The sequence below is a fragment of the Anastrepha obliqua genome, chromosome 1 (assembly GCF_027943255.1).
Source record: "Anastrepha obliqua isolate idAnaObli1 chromosome 1, idAnaObli1_1.0, whole genome shotgun sequence".
NCBI classification, from domain to species: domain Eukaryota; kingdom Metazoa; phylum Arthropoda; class Insecta; order Diptera; family Tephritidae; genus Anastrepha; species Anastrepha obliqua.
Window position 1 is genome coordinate 176,997,740 of NC_072892.1, and position 26,351 is coordinate 177,024,090.

Below are 26,351 nucleotides of genomic sequence, written 5' to 3' on the forward strand. Positions count from 1 at the left end.
TAACCAGTGATGCTGCCGGTCGCGCACTTTTAATTTTGTTTCTAGATGTGGTCTTTTCTATAGGTGGCCATCAAACGAAGACTCCATAGAACAGAAGTTTAGAGCGATAACGCCTTACATGGCATGTTCTTCAAAGTGCTGGTCTTTGTTGATTTTTCTATCAAAAAGTGTATAGAGATATTTCAATTTGGTATGGAATGTAAGCTCCATTCCCTGTAGAGGAGAGACGCTGGTTGAAAAGAAAGATTTTAATTTCTGTAAGTTATAGTCGCCTCGAAGTAGCAGAATGACTTGGGTTTTACCTCATCAACGAATGTTGTTTCGTCGTTTTAACTCTGTTAAAATTATTTACTTACTGCTGTCCGGATCTTCTCGTGAAGTATAGGGCCTGTGGTTTCGTACATCATGTTGACATTTCGGCATGAATTTTGCACCTCCATATCCGTTGTGCCGGCTGCATTGTGTGCAAGGGGATTTTCCGGAACTAACTGATTAGCCCATGGAGATGTATTTCCATTAGGATTTGGATCCATGCCTAAACATCAGTATTGGGTAAAGAGTCAATGTTTGATGAGTTCAAGGACCGTTGAGTAAATTTTTATAACGAACCGCTTGATTCAAGCTCCAGCCGCACCTAACATGCTGAGGTTTAGAATGCATTTTTAATGAAGCTTCCCTTCTTCCGGCTTGTTTGCTCTGCGGGAGATACTTCATTTCCCTCCTACCGCCTATATCTGTCCTGCTCCTGGAAAGATGGGCCTTGCGTCAACTCAGCGAGCGCTGGCCTATTGCGCAAACGTGCAAAGTCGCGACATCTTTCTGGCCACGGGTAGATCGAGGGAATATCTAAGGCTAACAAAGCCGCATCCCTCGAATTAGGTAGGTAACCTTACCGGGCATTGTCCGTTAGATATCCATGCGGTGAGGCTTGGGATTGCTTCAAGTCCTTTATGCTGAAGCTGTCTGGAGGACTTGGTGGAATCATTTCAGCACCTTCTCTGTTGCCCCGTTCTCGTCGGTTATTTGTTTAGGCTCTCACTTTTTCGCTACACCTGCGGATATGGCGGGTTTAAATATCATACTTCTGGAGAAATTCAACAGTAGTTTCAAGCGATTAATACGAACATAAATCGACGCGTTGGTCGTCATCCTCTAATCCAAAGTCCCTTCTTTTTCAACCTGTTTGGTTTCTTCCCTTCTTATTTTCCCTGCCCTCCACTCTGTATGGCATCACAACGGAAAGATTTTGAATATATGTCTAGGGGGCCCCTCGCAAGAGGCAGCCATTTAACCTAACCTAACTTATTCCTACTCATATCTGGGAAGCGTTCGCTATACGCCACCTGCGACACTCTCTCTTAGGGCTTGCAACCATCTACCGAGGGATAAATGTTAAAACCGCAAATAGTAAATCTCACTATATGTTGATCGTTGGAAGTTCATTGTATTTGGTCGTGAAAACCATAGCTGCGCTAAGGCAGACAGAAGAACGGGCAGACCAACTGTTGAATGAAATTTTTATGTTTATACGGCTAAAGTTCTGATAAGCGCATTTTAGCGATGTAGTTGTAATCCCAAACATTACAGTTTGTTAAAATGTCCTTTTTTGTGACTTCCGTTAAATCCTCTACAAGCAAATTTTAATAATGAATCAAATTCTCCAAAGCTAATTAATTTTTTTCTTTTGTCTTTGATAAGCTTCATAATAAATTTCTAGAATTGACATCCTTTGCTAAAACACTGTTCACTGATTGTGATTGCGCGCCTCTTACTAGAAGTTGCTAGTTGCCAATTGCCCATCGTCCATTACTTCCAACCATTTGGTTGCTGTCAACTTCGTCGTCCATTTGTGCCGCTAATGGTGATGGTAGTGGTGGTGGTGGTTGGTGGTGTTTGCTGTTTGCTGTGAAGTGGATCTAGCGGCAGTTGTTTCAGTTATTTGTTGATGTTGACGTTGTTGTTGTTGCTGTTGTTGCTAGTGGTTAAATTAACTTTTGCAATTCGCGTGTCATTGCTGACAACTGGCTATAAACAACCACGCCAAATAGCAACGTGCAACAATTGGGAGCGTTCAACTGGCGCAACGACTGACATCCAGTCAACCGAAGGACAGACGGCACAAAAATATAACTGCACACACACACACACAGATATTTATGCATTAAAAGCTACAAAATAGTAAGAGAGACGAGCAGACAAATCAACTCGCTGTCTGGCAGACAGTTCAATGCGGTGGACAGCAGCAAAATATGTGCATTCGTTCGTCCGCATGTCCGTCCGTTAGTCAGTCAGTCATGCAACAAGATATTCTCATATATATATATATATGTTTGTATGTATGCAGTATTATGAGTATATACGAAGGGGCCTGCTGTTGCTTGTACTTGACACAGCAGATAAGATATTTACATTTTTCAATGCCAAGCGCAAGGAGGTAACATTAAACCAAAGCTGATTTGCTGTACGTACCTTCATGCCCTTCAATTACATACGTACATGCAGACATACATCCAACTGCATATTTATGTGTGTATGTGTATTGTGGGTAGGTGCGCGCGTCCATCACAGCCGGACGCCTGATATTTGCAACTTGGCACATAGGCTCTAAAAGCAACTTGAAATGCACTTTTTTAGTTCCTTTTCTGCACTTCCCTGCCAAACCTATGTTTTTTGCTATTTTTGCCTGGGAAATGGAAAAAAGCATAAAAAATATGTTTTCTATTTTTCACTTTTTCTTACTCCCCTGACATAGTAGTGAATGAGTGAGTGAGTGGTTCTGAGTAGCAGCAGTAGCAGAAGCAGCAGTAGAAGCAGCAGAAGAAGCAGTAATAGTAATTACCGGCCTCTCTCTCAAAGCCACTACTGAAAATACACTTATTTGCCACTTTAATGTTTTCGTTTTCCTATTTTCCCACTCTAAGCTAGTTGGCTTCACTATTGGTTTTCCATTTGTTAGTATGCATGCATCTGTGTGTGTGTGTATGTGTTTGAAATATTGCCTTCCAACTGCCACTGGTTTAGTTGCATCCTGTGCTGTATCCTAGCATTCTGAATGTAGCACACGCCGCATGCCTGTCTCTCAGTCTCCCCTTCAACACGTTCAGCGTGCTTCGTCCTGTATTCCTTTGCTTGCAGGCTGTGAATGCGTGCGTGTGGTAGTTTTGGTTCCCATAGTTCCTGTTGAAATTAAAAGTCGTTGACTCTTTATCCATTACTTTTGTTTCCCACAATTAGAAATCGAGTATAAAGTGAAATTAAAAGAGTAGAAAGTGGATGAGTGGAATGCATAGAAGTTGCACTAAAAGTTTCGTTATGGGTGGTGGCAATATTCGATTTTTCAATTAAAAGCGAAAAGTTTGTGTTGCAGGTTTGTACGATGATGATGATTGCACGAAAAATTGTAGTTTTGTCTTATGCAGTTGCACGAAAGTGAAAATTCGGAGGTAGGTTGGATGTGGCAGTGACGAGATTTGGTTCCATGCGTGCATGCGTGGGTAATGTGTACGTGTGTGTATTCGGCATATTTGAATGCACCTTTGAGTGGGCAAAGTTTTGTAAACTTTGATGAAACGATTTTCAATTAAATTTTCGTTCGAAGGTGATTCCTTATTTGCTAATCCATTATCTTTACGTGATACGAGGGTGAATCAAGGATGATTGATTTACAAGGTTTGGCCAATAACTATGGTGAAAAAGAAAATTGTGAGGGGAACTTCAGCCGCCACGTTACAAAGGATTCGAAAGCCGATCTTTGCACGTTCATTTCACGTGTATTCACACGGGGACGAGCCACAGTCGTTCTTCAGATGGCAAGGAAGTGACGTTGTGTTGATTTTTTTATATATCACTAACAAAATTTTAGCTTTTTCGTAAACAAAACTCTTCATGACCCTAGTTCCGTAAGCCTATCAGCTGATTCGGTCAAATTCATTGAGAGCCCGATAACGGTATGTTATTGGCTACCTTCTCAATTCATTTCACTTTGAGGGTGGATCTGAAAGTCATTTAAAACCGCTGCGAAACGGTCAGAAACGTCAAACGGCCGGCAAAAACTGTGTTTGCATTTTCACGGATGGCTTCAGGACCCAGCACGGTTCTGGCTCTGGTGTCTACATGGAATCCCGCGGGACAAAACAACACTTTGCTCTTCGAATGTACGCATCTGTGTTCCAAGCGGAGGCGTATGCTGTTCAAGAAGCAATTAACTTTGCTGGGGGAACAGGTGGAGAGGCAGATCTAAATGTGTCTGCAGTGACAGCAAAGCTGCGCTGACTTCACAAGTAGTTGAGTATTTTAAATCCAGGTTGAACTATGTCGGTAGGCATAATATCCTGATGCTAATATGGGTCCCGGGACACATGGGTATCGCGGCTAACGAGGCCTCTGACTCTTTTTAGCTAGGATGGGCTCTGATGGCAACTTCTTTGCCCCGGAGCCCGTTCTGCCACTCCCTTCTCCAGGCATCAAAAGCACGGTTTGCATATTACTTCAACCCATAGGCGAGTTCGGCAGGCTGAGATGGTCAAAACTGATGTTGCTTGTCATGCCCGACCGACTGTCGGAGATCCTCCTGTCATTAAGCAGAAAGGCCTGTAGGCAGCTGGTTGGACTGATGACGGCCCTCTTTCAAAGAAGCACATGAAAAAGTAGGCATCTCACAGAGCGCACTCTGCCCAGCATGTGGAGAGGAGGATGAGACGGCGGAGCATTTTCTGTGGGTATGCCCGGCCTTCGCTTGAATCAGGCTTGAAGTCTTTGGCACTGATGTGCAATGAAGCAACCCCCTTGGGTCTTTGGCACCACAAGATTTGCTCAGATTTCAGTCGAAGATGTGGTCCGTAAGATAGGTTTTTGTTCAAGTAGACATTTTTAAGAAATAGCTAAATGTGAGTGTCCTAATTATTTTTTTTACGGGTGCGTGGTCTTCTTCTATCTTCCAAGATGGAATTGGAAGTCGGAGCAGGGGTTTTCTCTAAATCAGCTACTTCCATAAAATTGCTGTATACTGCTACTGCTTTTCTGGCAAAAGTCTTTGCTATCCTGCAGGCATGCAAAGTGCTTAGGGAACGTGGGAGCGGGGGAGATATTAACATTTTTCCCGATATTCAAGTCACCATCAAGGCTCTGGCGGAGGACTCATGCAAGGAGGAGATCAAATCTTTTCGATGTGCAATGATGTGCAATCTGATCTGGGTTCCAGGTCATAGCAACATAGAGGGAAATGAAATGCCTGATGAGGTTGCGAGGAAGGGGACTGAATTGGTCTCAGAGACTTCCTACCCGTTTTAAAGGGGAATTGCACAACTCATTTTTCAAGAAAGCGCAGAACAGATGGAGCTCCATTTTTCGAAAATTTTTTAGCCACTATAAAATAAACGAAGTGCTCAGGAAGTAATGGGGACTCCACGCTATTCCATTTCCAAACTCGTAGCTGTGCTTACCGGCCGTTGGGCGAAAGCTAAGTTTACCATTTAACCCGCATTACAGAAGCTGTGGGGCCTTTCAGAGAAGGGGATTTCTCTGTTGATGTTCGGGATTGGCAGCTAGCCGATTAAGCTTACTGAGTGCTCCTCTTTTCGACATCCTGGGACAGTGCGCCAACCTGAATTTCATAAATCTTCTCCATTACATCAACAGCTCTGGCTGGCTGTAGATATCTGCCTGTTGGAGGTCTCATATTGGTATCAAAATGGCGCTTTAGTGCTACGTGAGGAGTGCCCGAGTGGTACTTCAACCATTTCACCTACCTACCTACGTGGGCTTCCTCTGTCTTCATTATTTTTTCTCTACTAGTTTTTACTTCACCGAATATTTTTACTATGGATCGGATATCAAAGTTTTATTTACAAAAATTCCCACACCAACAATGCATTTCCAGATGGACAATTTTTGGCAAAGCTAATAAAGCTGTGTATTTCATTTTTATCAACTCAGCTGACGAGTTGACGGCAAAATATGGTGTCTTACATTTTTATTTCCTTTTTCACTCAAATCTACAAACACCGAATTAGCGCTCGTTGTTGCCAAAATCAAAATAAAAAAAAAAATAAAAAATTTAAAAAATTAATTAATACAAGCCTTTTACACTCTTCAAACAATGCTTGACTTGTGCATTCACCAATCAACTACGAAGTAATTAAATTCATTGCTATTTGATGACGTTAAACATTTAAACAACTCTGCTCAGTTTTTGCCAATTAGAGCAAAATACCAGTGCGAGCAAATATTTGTTGTTGCTACTCAAAAGTATGCACATTGCTGATAACACACCGCATCTCACTCGTACGTACGTTTTGTCGCAGTGGATGGCAAACAAGGTCCCCATAGAGTTTGGCCGGCCGAAGTGATGAGTGTGTTGATCCAGACGACTATCAAACTCCGAGGCGTTTGTATGATGTAATGTCTAAAGTAAAGGAGAAAACTGATTTAGTGACAAATACGCAAAAAAAAGAAGGATTTTTTAATTGGAAAATTTAGTTGTAACAGTTCAAGGCGGTTGTGTCCCCATATGTGTTTTGTGTATGTGTGCATGTGTGTATCTGCCAACATAAACACCCAGATGCAAGTGCGCTCAATGATTATTGCATTCATTGGGCAAAGCTGCCTCCGTAATTCGAAAATGATAGTGTGATATGTTGCTCACTATCTACATATTCGTATGTATGTGTGTATAGGCGGCTAATTGACAAGTTGCAATAATGTGGATCTCCCAAATGTCGGTGATGTGTGAATGTACATACATACATATGTACAATCGTAGCTGTATGGCTTGGTATTTTACATAATTGGCTGCAACCAGAAATCGATGGAATTTTCAGAAGGGGATTTTGTAGGGGTTTTGCTTTTTTAATTTTTTTTTATATTTTATTAGTTTTTTTATATTTTTCTATTTTTTTGTTTGTTTCATTTTTTATAAGTTTTAGTTTTAAATTAAAAAAAAAAATTTAGGTTTCTTCTATTTTTTTTTTAATAATTTTTGTGCTATTTTTTATTTTTGTTTTTTTAATTTTTGTGTTTTTTTTTTAACAATTTTTGTGTGTTTTTTATTTCTTTTTTATTGTGTGTTAGAGTTTCTTAGTTTCTTTTATAATTTTAGGTTTTATTTTTTTTTATACACATACATATTTTTTTGATATGTTCGGATTTGTTTTATAATTAAATTTTTTTCATATGTTTAAATTTGATATACGTTTTTTTTAATTTCTGCTTTATAATTTTTTATAATTTTTTGTTTTACTTTTGCAGAATTGTTGTATTTTTTGCTTTTAGCTTCTTTTATTTTTTATTAATCAATTAAAATTTTCGAAAAAATTAAAATACTCGAAAATAAAAATAAAAAAAAAACATAAAAAGTCCCGAGAAGCGATAAAAACTCGAAGAAAAGATAAAAAAAACACATTCGATAATGTACCGTAACAGTTTGTGCATTGTCAATTCTGCAGAGTCTTTAATGTGCTAGGTGGGGCACATAAGTTTCGGGGATTTGTTAGTAAAAGCAAGCAAGTTAAGTTACGGGCAAATATTTTATTATCGACCCTCACAATTACCATTATAAGCTGCTACCAGAAATCGATGAATATGAATCTTTAGCCGAAGGGTTTGTATGGGTTGCGCATCTTTGGAATTATTTTATTATTATTTTTAGTTTATATACAGTTGTACCTCGATTAACCGGGTTGCTCGGGACCGGGCTCAGCACGGATAATCGAAAACACGGTTGAAAGAGGTTTTTTGAAATATTCAAAAATTTTATTATTTTTATTTATTTTTAAAAAGAACATGTAAATTTGCATCTATTAACATACTTATGAATACAGATACATATCTTATTACTGTTTTTATAATATACTTTCATATACATACATATAGGTACATAAATGCATATTTATATTAATTTAAAATATTCGTTTAAAGTAGTTTGTCTTTTAGAATTCATTTGTTCCTTAAGTAAATGACTTTGTATGCGATACACTTGTATTTTGTCTGGTTCTGAAATACCTGTACCAGTATAGTTTTCTAAGAACTTTAACAAAACACTACTAGCCTCTATTGCTTGAGCTAATGTGGGGGTTTCTACCGTATTACCTCCATCTGATTCCTCTGAATTTGACTCAAGCTCATATTCTTCTGTTTGATTGACCATGTTAACGATTTCATCATCAGATACAATAGCAAACGGTGCGACATCAATATCGCACTCCATCCACTTTGAGATAGCATCAGCTGTAAAACCAGGTGGTATTAATACATCTGATTGTATCTCAATACTAAAAGTTGAATCATTTTCATCATCTTGAGATAGTAAGTTATTCCAAACTTTATTTAAAACACGTGGGGTTACAGAATCCCACGAAGTCGCTGCTGTCCATAAAGCTGACTTAATGTTCAAAGATTTAACAAATTCGTGTCGACTATTAGAATCCACAAGTTTTTGCACGATAAATTTACGGTACTGGCATTTGAAACTCCGAATGGCTCCTTGATCCATAGGTTGAATCAAAGATGTACAATTCGGTGGTAGATATTTTACTGTAACATTATCAGATATCATTGCATTTACATCCGGGTGTGCTGGACAGTTGTCTAATAGCAAAAGAACTTTGCAATTCTTTTCGAGACCAATGCGTTGTAAATGTTCTCTTACCTCTGGTACAAAATTGTTGTTAAACCACTCCAGAAATAGCTCTTGTGTTACCCAAGCTCTCTTATTAGACTTATAAACTACAGGAATGTATTTAACATTTTTTAAACATCTTGGATTAGCACTTTTTCCTATTATCATCAATTTACACTTGTGAGTCCCAGCTGCATTTGCACAGAGTAAAGCTGTGATTCTTTCCTTGGACTCTTTGTACCCCTCAATAGAATATTCATCACCACTCGCCAACGAATTTTGGGGCAAACACTTCCAAAATAGACCGGTTTCGTCTGCATTATAAATTTGTTCAGTTGTAAGTTGTTCATTTTTAATGTATTCGTTTAAGTCTTCCACAAACATCGTTGCAGACACATAATCAGCACACTCCTTTTCTCCTGTGGATTTCAGCCTACGAATTCCATGCCGATTTTTGAATTTTTCCAGCCAACCAGATGAATACTTACACTCGGAATTTATGTTTAATTTACCATGAAAATATTTTGCCTTCTCAGTAATCATTTCGCCTAGAAATTGCAGGAAATTTTCAGTTTATGTGGATGTCTGGATTTGAGTAATATTACCTGTAATGGGACATCCCTTAAATCTTTCTTGTCGAAACCATTCATATGTTGCAAAATCAACCTTTGGATTTTCGGATTTTTTCAGAGTATGTCTATTTTTTAAACCGTGAATTGAATCACTTTCCGATTCATATTTCAAAATTTTTTCTTTGTTTTTTATTAAGTCTCGTACAGTTTGTTTGCCAACACCATATTTTTCAGATAAAAAATGAACGGATGGGTTCTTGCGATATTCGTTAATCAGTTCTATTTTCTCTTTAATTGAAAGAACTTTTCTTGCTCTTTTTGTCAGTTTACTTATTGATGGAGCCATTTTCACAAAAGCACCTGTTAAGAGATCAAATTTCACTTACAGACTGAATGAAAGTGAAATTTGATACAAATTTATTACATAAAAACAAAAAATGGGAATCCCCGAATTTTATTTCTTTGCACTTACAGAATGAATGAAAATGAAATTTGATACAAACTTATCATGATTCAATAATAAAAGGTTTGCTCAGTAAGCAGCTTTCTCATTCCCTCTTGACAAATCAGCTCCCTTAGCAAGACACTGGGTTGCTAACTCTAGAAATTTCTAGCAAAAGTGGAAGAAAAGTAAAATTTGTAGTAAAAACATTTTGTTTTCAAAAGGGTTTTTAAACACAAGAACTTGCTCGGTATGTCCATAACCAAAACGATATGGAAAACAGCGCATCTTTTTGGGGCAATGAACGCGAAAGATGGACGTTTTGACAATTGGAGCCGGATACTTTTCAAATATAGGCTGGGGAAGTACTTACTAGGTTACTTTAAAAATACATAAATTACCTACAAGAGCTCACAGCCTCCAGATGGCAGATGGTTTTTTATGAGGAGCTTTTTTGTGCCAGAAATACATAGACTCGGAGGTTTTGCTACCATTTTAAGCTAAAAGTTGTTTAATATTTCAATTTTCTTCATCCATTTTAAATGCGACCTTTTGTAAGGGAGTGTCAGAATTCTAAAGTCATAAGTGAGCAGCTTTCTCGTTCTCTCTTGACAAATCGGCTCCCTTTGCAAGACACTGGGATGCTAGCTCCAGAAAATTTGAGTAAAAGTAAAATTTGTAGAAAAAACATTTCATCTTCAAAATGGTCTGCTTGCGAGCAACAACTCGCTCAAGAGGTTTCATCGGTATGTTCAGGACTATGGTAGTATGACATGGAATACATACCGCTTATGTCAGGACATGATAGAGTATTTGACGTAATCCAAGATCGATCAGTGGAGAATTTACAAAGCTTTATTTCTTGTAATAAATAATTCACAAAATAAAATCTTGGTTTAAGTGAAATAATTTCTTGTTTTAATATTAGACTTGACAATTTCCGCTAATAACTTCTATTTGTACCTTTATTTACATTTAAATATTAATTAAAATTTATTTTTTAAACCGGTCGCAGTTTGTTTCCGTTTAAGTAAGAAAATACTTTTTTGCTACCATTTTTACCGAAATGGATTTAATTTGCTCCACTTTATTCACCTTCTTAAATACAACCTTTTGTAAGGGAGTGTCAAAAATCGAATGTCACTAGTGAGCAAACCTTTAATAATTGAATCATGCAAACTTATTACATAAACAAAAAATGGGAATCCCCGAATTTTATTTCTTTGCACATTCACTTAAATTGAAAAAAGTTATTATACGCCGCACGGATAATAGAGGTAAAGCACGGTTAATAGAGATATAAAATCAAACACACAGCATGCCGGTTAACAGATGTACCCGGTTAGTAGAGGCCCGGTTAACCGAGGTACAACTGTAGTTTTTTTATTTCGTGTTTATTTTTTTATTTATATTTTTTTAATGTTTTTTTTTTATTTTTTATATATGTTTTTTTAATTTTTAAAATTTTTTTTTATAATTTACTGATTTTTGTTTTTTTCTTTCGTTTTTTCTTTTGTTTTTTTATAATTTTTATATTATTATTTTTTATAATTTTATTATTATTATTATTTTTTTTTAATTTTCTATTTATCTTATTTTAATTTTGAATGCATTTCTATTTATATTGTTTATATTATTTTGATTTTTGATTTTTGTTATTTTTATTATTATTGTTTTTGTTTTGTTACATTTTTTTTCCATTATTTTTAGAAGTGTATTTTTTTCATTCCAGATGGTACCCGTGATTATATCGAATGTGGTTGCGAGTCACTAAACAATTATTGATGGATATATTTGTGGCCTTTGGTACTAAGCATAATTGACTCGCAGCTTCATTTTAGCTCTGAAAATTTATGAATAAATATGAACCTTCAGTGCTTTTTTGAGTTGAAGTATTTGAAAATTCTTTGGAATCTGTGTAGCTTCAACCATTTGAGACCCTCGGTACCTCTGTATTTTTTCCACGTCTTTTTAAATGGAATATGTGTAGATAGGTGATTCGGTTTGGTGAAAATCTTGCATGAAATTATTTTAAAGTTGTTCTATTTTCTGAAAATACAGTCATGGAAGCTATTATATAACCACGCCTTCGTATATTTTCGTGTATATCCGCAAGTTTTATCAAAATTGATTCGCAATAGTAATTTTATGTACTATAACTAGACATACAAATCTGTCGAATTTGGGTTTTTGTTTAGTTTTTTAAATCCCTTTTTCTATTTATTTTTTTTTTTTTTTTTTTTTTACATTTTATATTTATTTTTTTGTTTTTTTATTTTGTATTTTGTCTTGTGTTTTTTTTTTTTGTTTTGCATTCTTTTGTGTTTTTGTATATTTTTTGTTGTTGTTTTCCTTTTTCAGACACACTTATCGTAATTTTTATTGCGAAAGGCAAATATAAATAAAGTTTGTTGCACAATTTTCACGTTAATTGGTTAATTATGCCCTTATCTCATATTTGCATGTATATTTTGCCAAAATTTATATACTTATTTGTGTATATAACTACCCTGTTGCGAAATTGAATTCGAACTAGTGCCGTTCCATACAATTCAGAACCTGTACTAGTTTCTATTTCTTATCTTCACATATGTACAATAGATATCTGCCTACAGCTTTAAATGTCGGTTTCTGCTCAGTTTCAGTAGTTGCGGATTAGCGCTTCAATCGAGCTTTTAAACCTGATTTCGATCAAACGAGGGTGCGCAAAATTTTGAGCTAGAAATTTAGCTTTTTATAGTTAGTTATAGCTAGTTATAGCAACTACTTGACCCTTTAGGTGAGAAAATTATTAAACTCCATTTCATTTCATTTTATTTGTATCAGTAGTACAGAGTATGACTTAGGTCATTTAATAGTACTTCAACATTATTATATGCAACTAGAACGATTTTAACATGAAAGTTTCTTAATATAAATTTTCACAACTGTTCATTAACATTTCAATCCAATGTAACTAAACAATATTATTAAAATACGGAAAGGAAAGGTAGATTAAGAAAAAAGTAGTTACCTGTATTAAAATACCAAGTGAATAATTTAGTGCCCTAATTGCATGCAATCAAACAATTAAAGTTATCATATACTTGTGCCTTGTAGTTAAATCTGTTAAGTCCAGTCTTTACAGTGTCGGGCATAAAAGAGTTCCACACTCTAACAGCGTAATGAAAAATAGTCTAGATGATGCTAAGTAATTGAATGTTAGAAAATTACACTGACACTGTGTCTCCGAGACCTTGCTGGTATCAACTTCTCTAACAGATAGGGAGGTTGCTTGAATATAGCAAGTCTGCACATAAATATGTAATTCCTAGCAGATAGATAATTTTCCGGACCGCAAACCAGTACATCCAGTATCCCAGGCAGAGATATGCTCATATCATTAATCCCAAACGTTACATTAAGTTTAAGTGATAAAAGGTTAGTCTCACACTCGATACTTTCTTTCCCATGAATTAACATTTTTTTAGTTCTCTTGACGGAAGCGATGGATGAAGTTTTGAGTAACTGTATCAACGTTTAGACTCTATTATTGCAGTAGTTTCATTTCGGATTTCCTTGTAGCGGCACGAAGAAGTATCCATCAAATCTTTCCTCCACTTAGCATAATAATTGTTGCGTTTTCTAATGGCAGATCGAACTTTCGAGTTGTACCGAGGACATGAACTATTTAAATATATGATAAAACATTTAGTCAAAAAGAAGATATTGGAAGCGTGTCTGCATGTGTATTTTGTACCAGGCATCACCATGCTAACCGGAATAACTCTACTTTTGAGGTACACATTATTAGCGCAAAGTTTTTCCTACTGGGGTGTGTTTTTGTATTTACTTGTATGCGTATGCACATATCTATGCACTCAGAATGCTTTTCTCGCTTAGCTACTTAATTGTTTTTGAACACAGGTAAATGGTTTGGCTTACTTTCTTTAATCATATACAGTTGCGATAAATAAAAAACCATCAATAAACAATAATTTTGCTTGCTACTAATTGTAGGTAATATTTATACACCTTATATTTTTGTTTTTATAATTATCAAGGAGGAAGGAGTATTTTGTATTGCGTTAAAAATTATGCTTAAGTGATTTTAGCCGAGTTTAACAAAGTCGTTTCTTTTACGTGCTAACCGAAATCTTTCTCTCAAACGCTCTAAGGGACGCTTCATCAGATATTGTCACCGTCCCAGCTTTCGGGCCATACTATAGGAACGCATTTTGTTCGTCGTGAGAGGACTTTACTACTCTCTTTGTTAAAGTTCAGGAACTTTTTGGAGTGATTAAGGCCGTGTTTGTGCCGTTCTAGTATTTCCTGTTTTTTATTTCGATCCATTTTTTGGTTTACTAGTTTAGGGTTTTTTAAACCGAAAAATGCGGTTGGTCCAATAATGACCCTTCCGCCCCTTTTTTGACATAAAAGTCTGTCTTGTCGTTTTCTTCGTGTCCCTCATGTCCCGGTAACCGAATCGGGGAGACTTGATTGAGAGTCGCCAGTTAGCTGAGTGCATTGGTGCACTCTATAAGGACTTTTTTATGTTAATAATGTATGAATTTTCTGAAAACGGCTCTAATCGAACTATGAAAGCATTCATTGGGAAGTGGTCGAACCACATGAACATACTATATAGCGAGTCTAATATTTGTAATGACATTTTGGCAATTAACTCCGCTAAATACGATTTTTTGAGTTTTCCAACTACAGAGCCACCTTAGCGGGCACAGTTTTTGCAATAAATATTTCTTATGGTAATAATATATTGAGAATATTTTTTTGTTTTGTTTTTGTCTTGTTTTAATGCATTTACGGTTGTGTGCCGTCTTCGCTAGTCTCCGCTCGCTTTATTGTTGTTGTAGCGTAATATGGTACACGTTACCGATACTTTTACGGGAAATGTTGCTGTAGTGACAGTCCTTCAGTCCTTAGCCGTATATACATATATAGGGTGATCAATCATGAGGCGCTTTTTTCAATAGTTAAAAAAAAAAACAAAAATGTAAATTATGTTCAAAACCTTTATTTATCATTTGAAAGGACATTCTTTGACACTTACTTTTTGAATATGACTTCATTCAAATGTTGGCCGCAACTACGCTTAAGGTGGTCCATTCTGAAGGTCCAATTTTCAATCACTCGTTCGAGCATTTCGACTGGTATGTCGTGAATAACACGCGTAATGTTGGCTTCCAGAGCTTCAATCGTAGCTGGTTTATCAGCATAGACCTTGGACTTCACGAATCCCCAAAGAAAAAAGCCCAAAGGTGTGATATCACAAGATCTTGGTGGCCAACTCACAGGTCTTGCTCTCCGAAATGACTTCTCAATAAAGTCATTGTTTCACGAGCTGTATGGCAAGTGGCTTGTCACAGAACGCTGATTTTCATAATACAGTTGAACAATTTGTAGACGTTGTTGCGGTGTGAGTCTTTCCATGATGAAATGCCAAACGCTGTTCAACAAATCCACGATGACAGTTTGCCACAACTCGCGCGCGATCTGTAAAAAAAACGCAAATGAAAAAAACTCCTCTTAATTGATCACCCTATAGTATTTAAATCCGGGTCGTTCCGGTAACGTAGAACCGACTATCGTCGGGACGCTCTCTTATGGTGCTCACACTCACCAACGTAAACATACGCCCGTACACCCGTATCAATTGACACGATGAAAGAACGATCTAAGATACTACGAAACGGGACGGTGGTGAGAATTGATTTACACCGGTCTCTCATTAGTTTCAGCCGTTGGTGAGTGTGAGCATCATTACAGTCTCTATTGTCTTAGTCTCCGCTTGCCAAATATACTAGTCAATATTTTTTTTATCGCGACTTTATAGTATATGCGGCTGTCTGTACTTTATTATATTTTTCCTCTGATAAATAATACAAATTTACTTTTATACTTTTACTAATGCAGCTGCGTGATAAGGCTTAATCAATTTCGTAAACAAGCCAAAAGCTTACACAGCGTTTTATGGCTGACAATTAAAAGTGAACGAATATTTGCAAAATTATTCGGCACACCCAAGTCATCACCTTGTTTGCTTCTTGTCCCCTTTTTTATTTTCGCAATAATTTTCCTTTATCATTTAATTGTTTCCCAATTTTCTGCACCCACAATACCTACCCAACCATCATATGCACGAGCGTGGGAATGTGTGTGCGAGCGTGTGGATGTGAGTGTGTATGTGCGTGTGCATGCCTGCGTGTATGTGCTCTAGTTTTCTGCGCAGTTTTTATTCGTCGCGTTCTCCTCCTTGCTCCAGTGCAGTTTGGGTGTGTTGCTCTAAATTTATAATCAACGCAATATATTTCCTCTTATTCTTCTCCTTCCTTAACTTCCCGCACATTGCATTACTTGCGCAAAACTCTTGACAGCTTGATTTGCCCGCTGTTGCTTTTGTTTTTGCCATAGCGCCTCACTTTATGGCGTTTATTGGGGAAATACGGAAATTAAAATGGAATTAGTTTTCAATATTTTCCACACACTTTGGTGGCAGTAGTACTTAGTATCCACTTAATATCCACTTAGTACCCACGCCAGGTTTAGAAGTGATGTAATGCGTGATGTATGGGTACATTTTACGTATAATTGAGTCAGTTGGGTGTGAAGCACTTAATTGCTTATAGCGTGGCATGCGGCTAGTAATGAAAAAAATGAAAAAAAAAAAACAAAATTAAAAATCTTACAGCTCATAATTTTTGCCGCTAATGATTGTAATCAGTCGGTATCTAAAAAAGGTATGACTTCCAAATGTTCAAACAATACTTAAACCACTAACCATTAATTGTTAACGACTACTTTTAATTTTATTTTCAGCCTATATATTTTCCCACCGCTTTACACCCCATATTTGTAGGTACCTTTACCTTCACATTGCCTCTTTCTTCAAAAACTGCGCCGCTTTCTTTATTTACCTCTGCCTAACTTTGTGTACCTAATTGATTGGTGGCTTAACGCTGTTAATACTAGGGCATACAAAGAGCTTAAAAGTTAATTAAAAACGCAAATACTTAATCCGTGTAAACACAAGTGCAGTTGTAGGAAATTGAATTATTTAGGTACGCATGCGAAGCTGCACTCACTGATCATTTAGATACACAAACGCAATACTGCAGGTGTTCGAGGTGTTCGTTTTCAAATGGCGAGTACTTCGATCAGCAGAAGATCTCGTGCCAAACACATGCCTAATATCAACAACTGATACATGGAGCAGGTTTTATAAGGGTTTCGACTCTTTTACTGGTATTAAAATTCAAATTATTCAAATTCAAATTAACATTAAAATTCTGAATACTGAATTCGGCAACTTGAAAAACTTTCTCAAAGTCTCAACGCATCTTTGTTTGTCTTTTTCAAGGTAACTTGAAAAATTTTGTGATTTATTTGCTCCTAAGCAAACGTAGGTGAACAAAAATATCGAAATGAATTATTTTATTTGAAATCTCTCGTTTGCAGTTTCAGGGAAGAAATACATGAATGTCAACAAACCACAACTGATGAAGTACCGATTGCTTTGAAAATTTATCAGTATTCCGATTAATGGTAACTCAACTAGGGGTTTGAATGCCTATAATGTTTGACTATTAGGTATGGGAATAAGTTTCCGTCCTTTCTTAGCCAAAGTTACGAATTATTTAAACAATTAAATAATACTCTACTAATAATATTATGTGAAGTATGCGCTAGAGAGAATCTCGGTGAAACACCAAAATGAAGAAAACGTTTTTTCTAATAGCAGCCGCCCATCGGCAGGCAATGGCAAACCTCCGAGTGTATTTCTGCCATTAAAAGCTACTCATAAAAATATCTGCCGTTCGGAGTCGGCTTGAAACTGTAGGTCCCTCCATTTGTGGAAAATCATCAGTGGCTTGATTCATTTATTGAGCCTGCTTGCGATACTCTCGCAAGAAGTTAAACGCTCTCCAATAAGGCCTGACTGCATTGATCGGAACAGATGGTAAACCGAAGGTGCAATGTCTGGGAAATACGGCGGGTGGGGCAAGATATCTCAATTCAGTCTCTAAATATTTCTGAACCAATCTAGAAACGTGTGGCCTGGCGTTGTCATGCAGCAAAATCAGTTTGTTATGTCTATCGTCCCATTCCGGTCACTTGTCGCTTTTTTTTGAGAGCTCGATTCAAACACATTAGCTGCAGTCGGTAACGATCATTGGTCGGCAGTGCTGGTTTCAGACGGTTTAAGGAGTTCATAATAGATGACATCCTTCTGACCCCACTAATGGCACCAGATGAACAACATAACATCTGAAGCATGAATATAGTTTTTTTCGCTGTCGATGGACCTGCTTCACTTGGTAGGCTCCAACATTTTTGCCACTTAGGCTTATCATAATAGATGCATTTTTCATCACTAGTGGCGATGTGATGCAGATTACCTTTTCTTTTCTGGCGTTCAAGAAGCATCTCACACGTCACCAAACATCTCTCGATATCCCTCTCCTTCGATTGGTGTGGCACTCAGTTACCTGCTTTCTGGATCATTCCCATCGCGTGCATACGTTTAGCGACGGTTAATTTGTAAACATCCAACTCTTTAGACATATCATGAAGGGTTCGATATGCGTCTTCATCCAATAATGATTTTAGTTGAGTATCTTCGAATTTTTACAGTGCCCCTTCACTCGTTCGATCTTTATCACTCACGTCGATATTGCCACTTTGAAAGCGTCGAAACCACTCTTTACAAGTTGTAAATATTGATCAATATACGCCACGTTTCAGCAGCACTTTTCTCTAAAAGGTAATAATGAAGCCTGACTTCCCGCAAATGCTGTTTTTTCGGGACGAACGTCAAATAAAAAAGAATCTTTACGCTTCAAACGAATCTCAACTACTGCGATCGAGACCTCGTATATACACCTTCAAATCACCAGTATGTTACTAGTATCAACAGCAACACATCTTTTACGAAGGCGGAAACTTATTACAATACCCAATCAATTATATACATTGTAGTTTGTGACGCGAGATCAAGTGATATACTGGTCGAGAAACTACTAGTTCTTATATTAAATAGTCCCGCCCAATTTGTTCCGCATACAGAATTTTTTCATTTTTTTTTTCCAAAATATATCGGTATCTGCACACCATATAAAATCCGTACAGGTAACTTTCTCCCTCCCCAAAAGAAGCAATTCTACCTCAATTCTTTCAAAGGGAATTTATGTACTACTGGAAAATAGCTATTCTTAAGAGACCAAAATACTTCAGGGACCAAGAAAAGAGTTAGTCTTTTATCTAAAAGGCCGAATGCTTCCAAAAATGAAACGACGCAATACAATCAATAATTTGCGAAAAAAAAGTTTATGAAATGCATAACACAGGGTCATCCACCTGAGAGCGATGAACGACAAGAAAGGCAAATTAAAAGTCCAGCAGACATATTAATCGGTCCAATAAACGTACGTCGCCAGTCAAGTCAATCCATTTCCACTAAGCTTATTAATATACGTTTTGATGAAGACAAATGGTAAAATACTAATCAAGGTTGACTGAACCTCGTCGAGTACGTTATACGCTACTTCGATTAGATGAGAATTCGCCGAAAAATTGAAAATTTTGAGATACTTAGTACCCATTCATCATTTGCTAATGGTGCCAAAGTCTGATGAAATAGGATTTGAAAGAAATTTATCTATTTACTAGACAACATGTAAATCTAATTAATTATATTTTGGAGTGATATGTGGGGCTCGGAATTGATGGACAGAAAGGAAAGGTGTGGCCAACATCAACATCGGCTCTCAGCGAATTTGAAGAAATCAGCTGATTCGTTGATATAATAGGTGCGATTACAGCGGTTTGTTTCCAACAGAGGTTGGCGAAAACTGAGATTGTATCAGTGATATGCATAGTATCCTTTGATGGGCAGTCAAGCTCATGTTGCATTATTGCCGCGTGAGCAACGACAGATTGGAAGATCTTAAGAATACGGGTTGAATGAGCGGGTACAATTGTGTTGTCTACAGCTCTTTTAGCAAAGACTAACCCAACATCTGCACCTTCTATAGATTTTGTAAAAAAGGCTATGTTAAAACAGATATGTCATCAGTGCCTTAACAGTTGTTTTCGTAGTTTGATAGTTCCATTTTCATTTTATCCAACCATTTGTATGCGCGAATACAGTGAAGCTATTTTGAAAATGCAAATGTTAAGACAGCAAGTTGCCATATGAAGAAATTGAACGAAGTTAAAGCTTACATGTCAAAACACATTTAATAGTATGGTGCTAGATGTCAATGTAGTGTTAGATTTTACTTAGTTTTCATAGAAACTTAGAGGCTGTTACTCGCACGTCGCCACGATTGCATTACCGATATTTTTGATCGACTAGGTTTATAATATTTATTGTTTTGCTTTATTTATTTAAGAATTCTAAATTTAGGAATCTCAACCCTACTGCTCTCTATGTTTTCTAAGTTAAGTGGAGTTTGAGCTAACCAGAAACACGTGATACTGGTATGGTAAGTTGGCCTAAGTTCTTGGCTAACATAGCTGTAAGTCCCCTATATGACGTAGCAGTCAAAGGACTTTCACAATTTTGCTTTGGCTAAGTTATGCATTCGCACATTCTTTTGATTCGGATTAGACATTTCAGTCAGGCAATGCTGTAATTCCAACTTCTTGAGAATAAAACGAACTTTTGTTATCAGAAAGTAAGGTATTTTTTTCATTTTTTTATTTTTTTTAAATTTTTTTGATTGTTTTTTTTAATTTTTGTTTGTTTTTTTAATTTTATTTTTATTTTTTATTTATTATTTTTTAATAAAATTTAATTCTTAATTGGTTTTGTTTAATCAGTGCTGCCTACTCAATTTTAAAGTAAAAATATAATTTTTTTTCTTCTTAATTTCTTAGAACTTTATGTTAACCGTGCGCGAATATTTGTTTTATTGACCTTTGTTTTTTTTACAATTTTGTAAAAACATCTTTTATTATTTTTGAACTGGATTTGGTGTTCATGAGAAGTCTTTTTCTCTTTCAGCATTTCTTTCTTTCAATGAATTTCAAGGAATCTTGAATTTTTCAAGTTCGAATTGAAATCAATGAATAAAATGAGTTCTTGTTTCTTTATTGTTTTTAAATTTTATTAAATTTATTACTATTTTTTTTTAAATGTATTTTGAATTTTTTTGTTTTATTTATTTTTAATTTTTTTTATTAAACAATTTTTCTTTTATGTCTTGTGTGCTTCTAGCTACGATTCATGTTCATCAGTTGGCAGATGTTTATTGAATTTTTAAAATTCTTGTTAAATCATCATCAATAATAAGCTACAAAAATTCTTTGGATAAAATAGAAAATTCTAAAGCATCAAGAAATGAAAAATATATGAAATATAAAATCACATGTGTGTCACATGTCATTAAAATATCATTAATTTTGCTGTTTCTTTCCTTTTTTATGCCCATACTTGCATATTTTAATAAAGGGCTTCTCTAATTTAATATAGAAAAACTACTATTTGAATGCGAAGCTATCGCGTGATCAAGGCACTCTTTGTTGTTGTTTTCTTTTTTTTTTTTTTTGTTTTTGTTACAATCACTTGAAAGCATTCATCAATGTCTTCAACGCCTGTCGCCTCGTACTGCCATTTATTATCATTCAGGGTCAATTCGAATGGAGCGGCAAAGTGGGAGTTTTTTCTTTGGCATTTTTTCTCAGTTTTTATATTAAAATTTGAATGTCGCGTGCTTCACGAAAATTCTTCAACTGAACCCAAGAGTTTGGCTAATAATAGACAATCAGTTAATTCTTGCTTTGTCAGGCTTCATTGCCTTGCCAGATAACTAATTTACAATTGTTTGCTTATCATTTATGATTTGTGTTAATGCTTTAGTACTTTATATGTAAATGTTTATACAGCATCTTCGTATGCACTTATACTATTTAGTCAGATAGACAATTATTAGCTGTTTACTAACCATTATTTTCCTTTGTTTATTTTCAGGTAATTAACTTTGTAACAGCTATTCCTATGTTGAAGTGGAACAATCAAGCAATACTGGAAAATATATGTACATGAGTGGGTATTACGTACGGAAACGAGCAGTCAAAGCTAATTAAAGCCTTAAATCCAATTTGCATAGGTATTTCAGAACTCGATCGTGTGTAGCTCACTTGATGATATACAATTTTTTAATCATTCACATTTACATTTGGATTAAAGAAATTCTGAAATACTTTCATGAAACAAAACAACAGAGAGAAAAAACAAAAAAAAAGTAAAATATGCACAAGTCTACGAGGCTAAAAGAGGGAATGTTTTAAGTATTAATAAAGATTCTTGAGAGAATCGTTTGTTACAGTATTATTTTAAAGTAGGTTTACATGTTTATAATTAAAAAAAATATTTTATTTTTACATATTTGTATGTCGCAATATAAGTGTATGGGAATCAATCGAGAATTATATATGTGATTCACTTAAATTTCGGTCTTAAAGAAATTATGTTCTCTTTTGGAACAACAAACAAAAATAATCGTCTAGCAACAGCAAACTCAATAGTCGTACGACAAAGTTCATACTTTAGGTACCATAAGTCCATATGTAAATTAGAGAGGGCAAGATTTTAATAGGAGAAAGTTTTAAGATTTTTTAAGGGTGTAATGTTTCACAAAAATAAAAGTAAAAACAAAATTAAGGAAAATAAAATAAAGAGGAAACAAATAAATAATAAAGAAAACCAAAATTAAGGAAAGGAAAGGGGGTAAAACGTAAAATAAAGGAAAAAAAATCAAAATAAAATAAAATGGTGGTAAAATTAATAAAAATAAGAAAGAAAAATAAATTTAAAAAATGAAAAAAAAAAATGAATAATGAAAGAATAATAATGAATGAAAAAAGAAAAAATAAATTAATTAAAATAAAGGAAAAACATGAAATAAAATAAGGGGGGGAAATAGAATAAAGGAAAAAAATAAAATAAAGGATAAAAAAAAATCAAAATAAAAAAGTAGAAAAAATAAATAAATTAAAATAAAAGAAAAGCAAATAAAATAAGGGGGAAAAAAGAATAAAGAAAAAAATAAAATGAAGGATAAAAAAAGTCAAAATAAAAAAAGTAGAAAAAAGGAGGGATAAAAAAATCAAAATGAAAAAAATTAGAAAAAAAGGAGGGATCAAAAAATCAAAATGAAAAAATTGGAAAAAATAAAAATAATAAATAAATAAAAAAAAAGTTTAAAAAAAAAAAATAAAAAATAAAATAAAGGAAAAAATAAAATATAAAAATTAAATAAGGTAAAGGAAATAATAAAATAAAATAAAATAAAAATAAAATAAATAAAAAAATTAAATAAATAAATAAACTTAAGAAAAATAATAAAGGAAATAATAAGTAAGATAGAGGCAAAAAAAAAGAAAAATTACATGAACAAAAAAACTTTATAGTTATAAAGGAAAAAAAATAAAATAATTGGAAAAAAATTGGAAATAAATTGGAAATAAAGGAAAAGACAAATAAAATAAACGAAAAAACAAATAAAAAAAAGAATAAAAATAAATAAAAAAAAGTAAAAATAAAGGAAAAATCAATAATAATAAAAAATAAAGGAAAAAATAAATAAAATAATGGAAAAAATAAAATAACGAAAAAGATGAAGGAAAAATAAAAAAGATAAAAAAACAAAAAAAATAAAGGAAAAACAAGAGTGAGTTTGAGATCATTTTTCAGTATGCAGCGGATGCTACGGTCAGATATTTTCTGTTTTTTCGCCATTTAATTGACATTTCGGCGGATATTTCGCTCAAGTCACTTCTTCACTTTTGGAACCATTCACGTGACGCTGCAGTCTTTTGACGACCACCTCTATGACGTTTCGATGCTCGTCCTGCAACAGCTGCGCGAGTGGTCTGAAGTTGATTACACTTCGAGTGCCGGACCCCGTATGCGGCACCCATTGTGCACACAGCTTTCTGAAACCCAATACTTCAGTCAAAATATTGCTAACACTGCCCAATGAGATGCTTAGGCATGCTACTAAATCTCCTTCAGTCACTCGACGATTTGACAATATGATATGCTTTGGTTTTTCTACGATTTGTGGTGTTGATGCTATCTTTGGAGGTCCTTGACGTGAATCGTCTTCAAGGCTTGTACGACCACGTTTAAATTCAGCAACCCATCTTTCTACTGTAATAATTGATGGCGGAAAGTCACTTAATACACTTTCAACATTCGTTCATCAATTTCCTTTGCTTTGAAATCTTCCTAAAATGAAAATTCAACCATTTCACGATCACAGATTTTTACCATTGCATTTTTGATGTCCCTAACTAGATGAATTTGGTTGTAGACCAACAACACGCGGTGCTCCTAAGCGGTCCCCCATCGAAGTACTAACCGCACCCGACGCTGCTTAATTTAAAATACCCAAAAAAGGGTGTAAGCGCCAATTATATATGAATTTAACTTAAATTAATGAAAATCCCAACAAAAAAGAAATCTTACTTGATAATATTTTAGTGTGGACTAATTTGCAACGCTAACCGCTAATTGAGTTGAGGCTCTCAGCATTCAACTTTTCGCTATCTCAGTTCTTTTACTACAGAATACGCCTATCTAAATCCCATATTTCTAGTATTTTGCAGCTTCTTTACCTATGACTGTTTTTTTTTCTGGAATGGGTGGCAACTTTTGTTCGGCTTTTTGACATATGAGCACTACTGCGTGCAACTCCGTTCGTAGGGAGAGGAAGTACGCTTGCACTGAAGCTTTTGTTTGTCATTAAAATATAAAAAAGGCAAAGTAAGTTGCTGCCCAATTCTGTTGTTGTTGCCATTGCATTCACGGAAGGTGTTAAATTCTAGGCACACTTTTCAAGGCATCACCAACTATCGCACACCCAATATATTTGTATGTATGTATATTTGCTTGTGAAACAGGCTGACTGCTCGCCCATTTTCGTTAACCGCTTTTACGATTTAAGTCTGTGCCTACAAACTATGCTTGCACATAAATTTGTACGAGTAAACACCTTTGTAGGTATGGGCCTCTGCTGCATGTTTTTCATATCTTTTTCTATTCGGCCGCTATCTTTTTGCTTTTGTCTTCTTGCCTCACTTTTGAATTCTTTTATCGCTAACTGTAATATGTTGCATGTAACATGATTTGCAATTTAAAACAAAACATTTCATGCTATTCTCTACTTTTGGGTGCCTCAATTGCAGTTGTGTATGTATGCTTGTGTGGCGGCACAAAAGGAAGCCATATCGGGCGCAAGCGTTGCAAGCGCATTCGCTTGCTGTCACTTCCTTTGGTTTTTTTCTTTCGTTGTTGCTGTTGTGTTTTTGTTTTGTTTTTTCTTTTAGTTATTGTTTGTGTAATTGCATGCAAGTGCATTTACATGGCATGAGCGGAAAAGTCGTCGCGTAAAATATACCACTAGAATAGAATAAAAGCAATAAAATGCCTAGCTGTCTATATGGGCAAGTACATACTTACATGAGTGGGTGTGTGTGTATGTGTATATGGCTGCATAATATGTGGAGCAGAATGGGTCGTAGCAAAATGTATGCGCATATGCTAAGCTGCTGATATTCACGCCTTCGTGCGATTGTTTTGCCGTTGCTGCCTCGGTTCTAAGCATTGGAGGACTGGGGCTCGGGCGACAAGCAAGCAGTGTTATCGCGCGCTGCCAGCCGCCACTGTCAAGCTTGCAACATGTTGACCCACCACCACCACCAGCTACAACATCACCATCAACACCACCCCAACCAAACGTAATTTGGCGCAATATCGGTTACACTCTACCCACCATTTCTGCGTTTACAAATTGGCGAAAATTGATAGGGCAATGGCATGTGTGGCAGCCATCAACGCGCGACGACGCAGAGTAGAGCAAAGTTTTTTGCATAAATAATTTATCGCTACTTTTTGTTAATTTAAATATTTTCCGCCATTTGGGGTTCTACTTAAAAAAAAAATTGTATGGAGGGCAAATACTTTTTTGTTTTGCTTTTCCGCTTTAACCCTTTTGTGCCTTCAGCACCGAGTTAAATACCAAATCATCATTGTAAGCTTTGGCTTGCTGAACTACTGCTCTGTCCGTTGGGAGGAACCCAGTTCCTCAATTTAGGTTGTTCCAGATCTTACTTCAGTTGAAGGAACCTTGAACTTTGACTTTGAACTGTCCATTCTCATAACATGGCTTAGCCATCGAAGTCGTTGTGTTTTAATGTAAGTACTACATTTCTGCCTTTAAATAGGTCATCCAGTTCATCACTCCATCGTATACGCTATTCGTCTTGTGCAATTCTGACTGGGCAAATATATTTTTCTGAGACCTTTCCTTAAAAATTTTTGTAGTTTTAAGTTATTTTTTTCACTCAATGTCCATATTTCAGTTCCATAGCGCAGGACCGGTCGATCTACGGTAGTAAATACCCAGATAGATTTAAATGATCCTAAGAGGGTATACAATTATTCCATATGGTAAGTGTTGTTCAGAGCTGATAGTTGGGGTATTTAGCAGCCGAGCAGCAACAGCCTTTTTTCTGTTTTTTTTTCTCTTTTAACACTTTGCTGACCGGCAATTTTACACAGAAACTATGCCATGTCACCGCCTATTTTTTTTGTAATTGAATATGAAAGTAAAACATTCTTTCACTATCGGATTCTATAGCATTTCTTTTTTGTCGTTTTGGTGGTATAATGTCAGATTCATCACTTTCGGAATCACTACAATTTATTTCGAAATCA

The 26,351-nt window shown here is 35.6% G+C and overlaps 1 protein-coding gene across 1 annotated transcript in view; it reads left to right on the forward strand.

Moving 5' to 3' along the window:
• Positions 1-22,399, forward strand: part of LOC129241739 (ras guanine nucleotide exchange factor L-like) — a 106,560-nt gene extending 84,161 nt beyond the window's left edge. Inside the window, exon 3 of the mRNA XM_054878235.1 lies at positions 21,600-22,399. Within this exon, the coding sequence (XP_054734210.1) occupies positions 21,600-21,674 (75 nt within the window). The 3' untranslated portion in view covers positions 21,675-22,399. The remainder of the gene's footprint in view (positions 1-21,599) is intronic.
• The last annotated feature ends 3,952 nt before the right edge of the window (positions 22,400-26,351 follow it).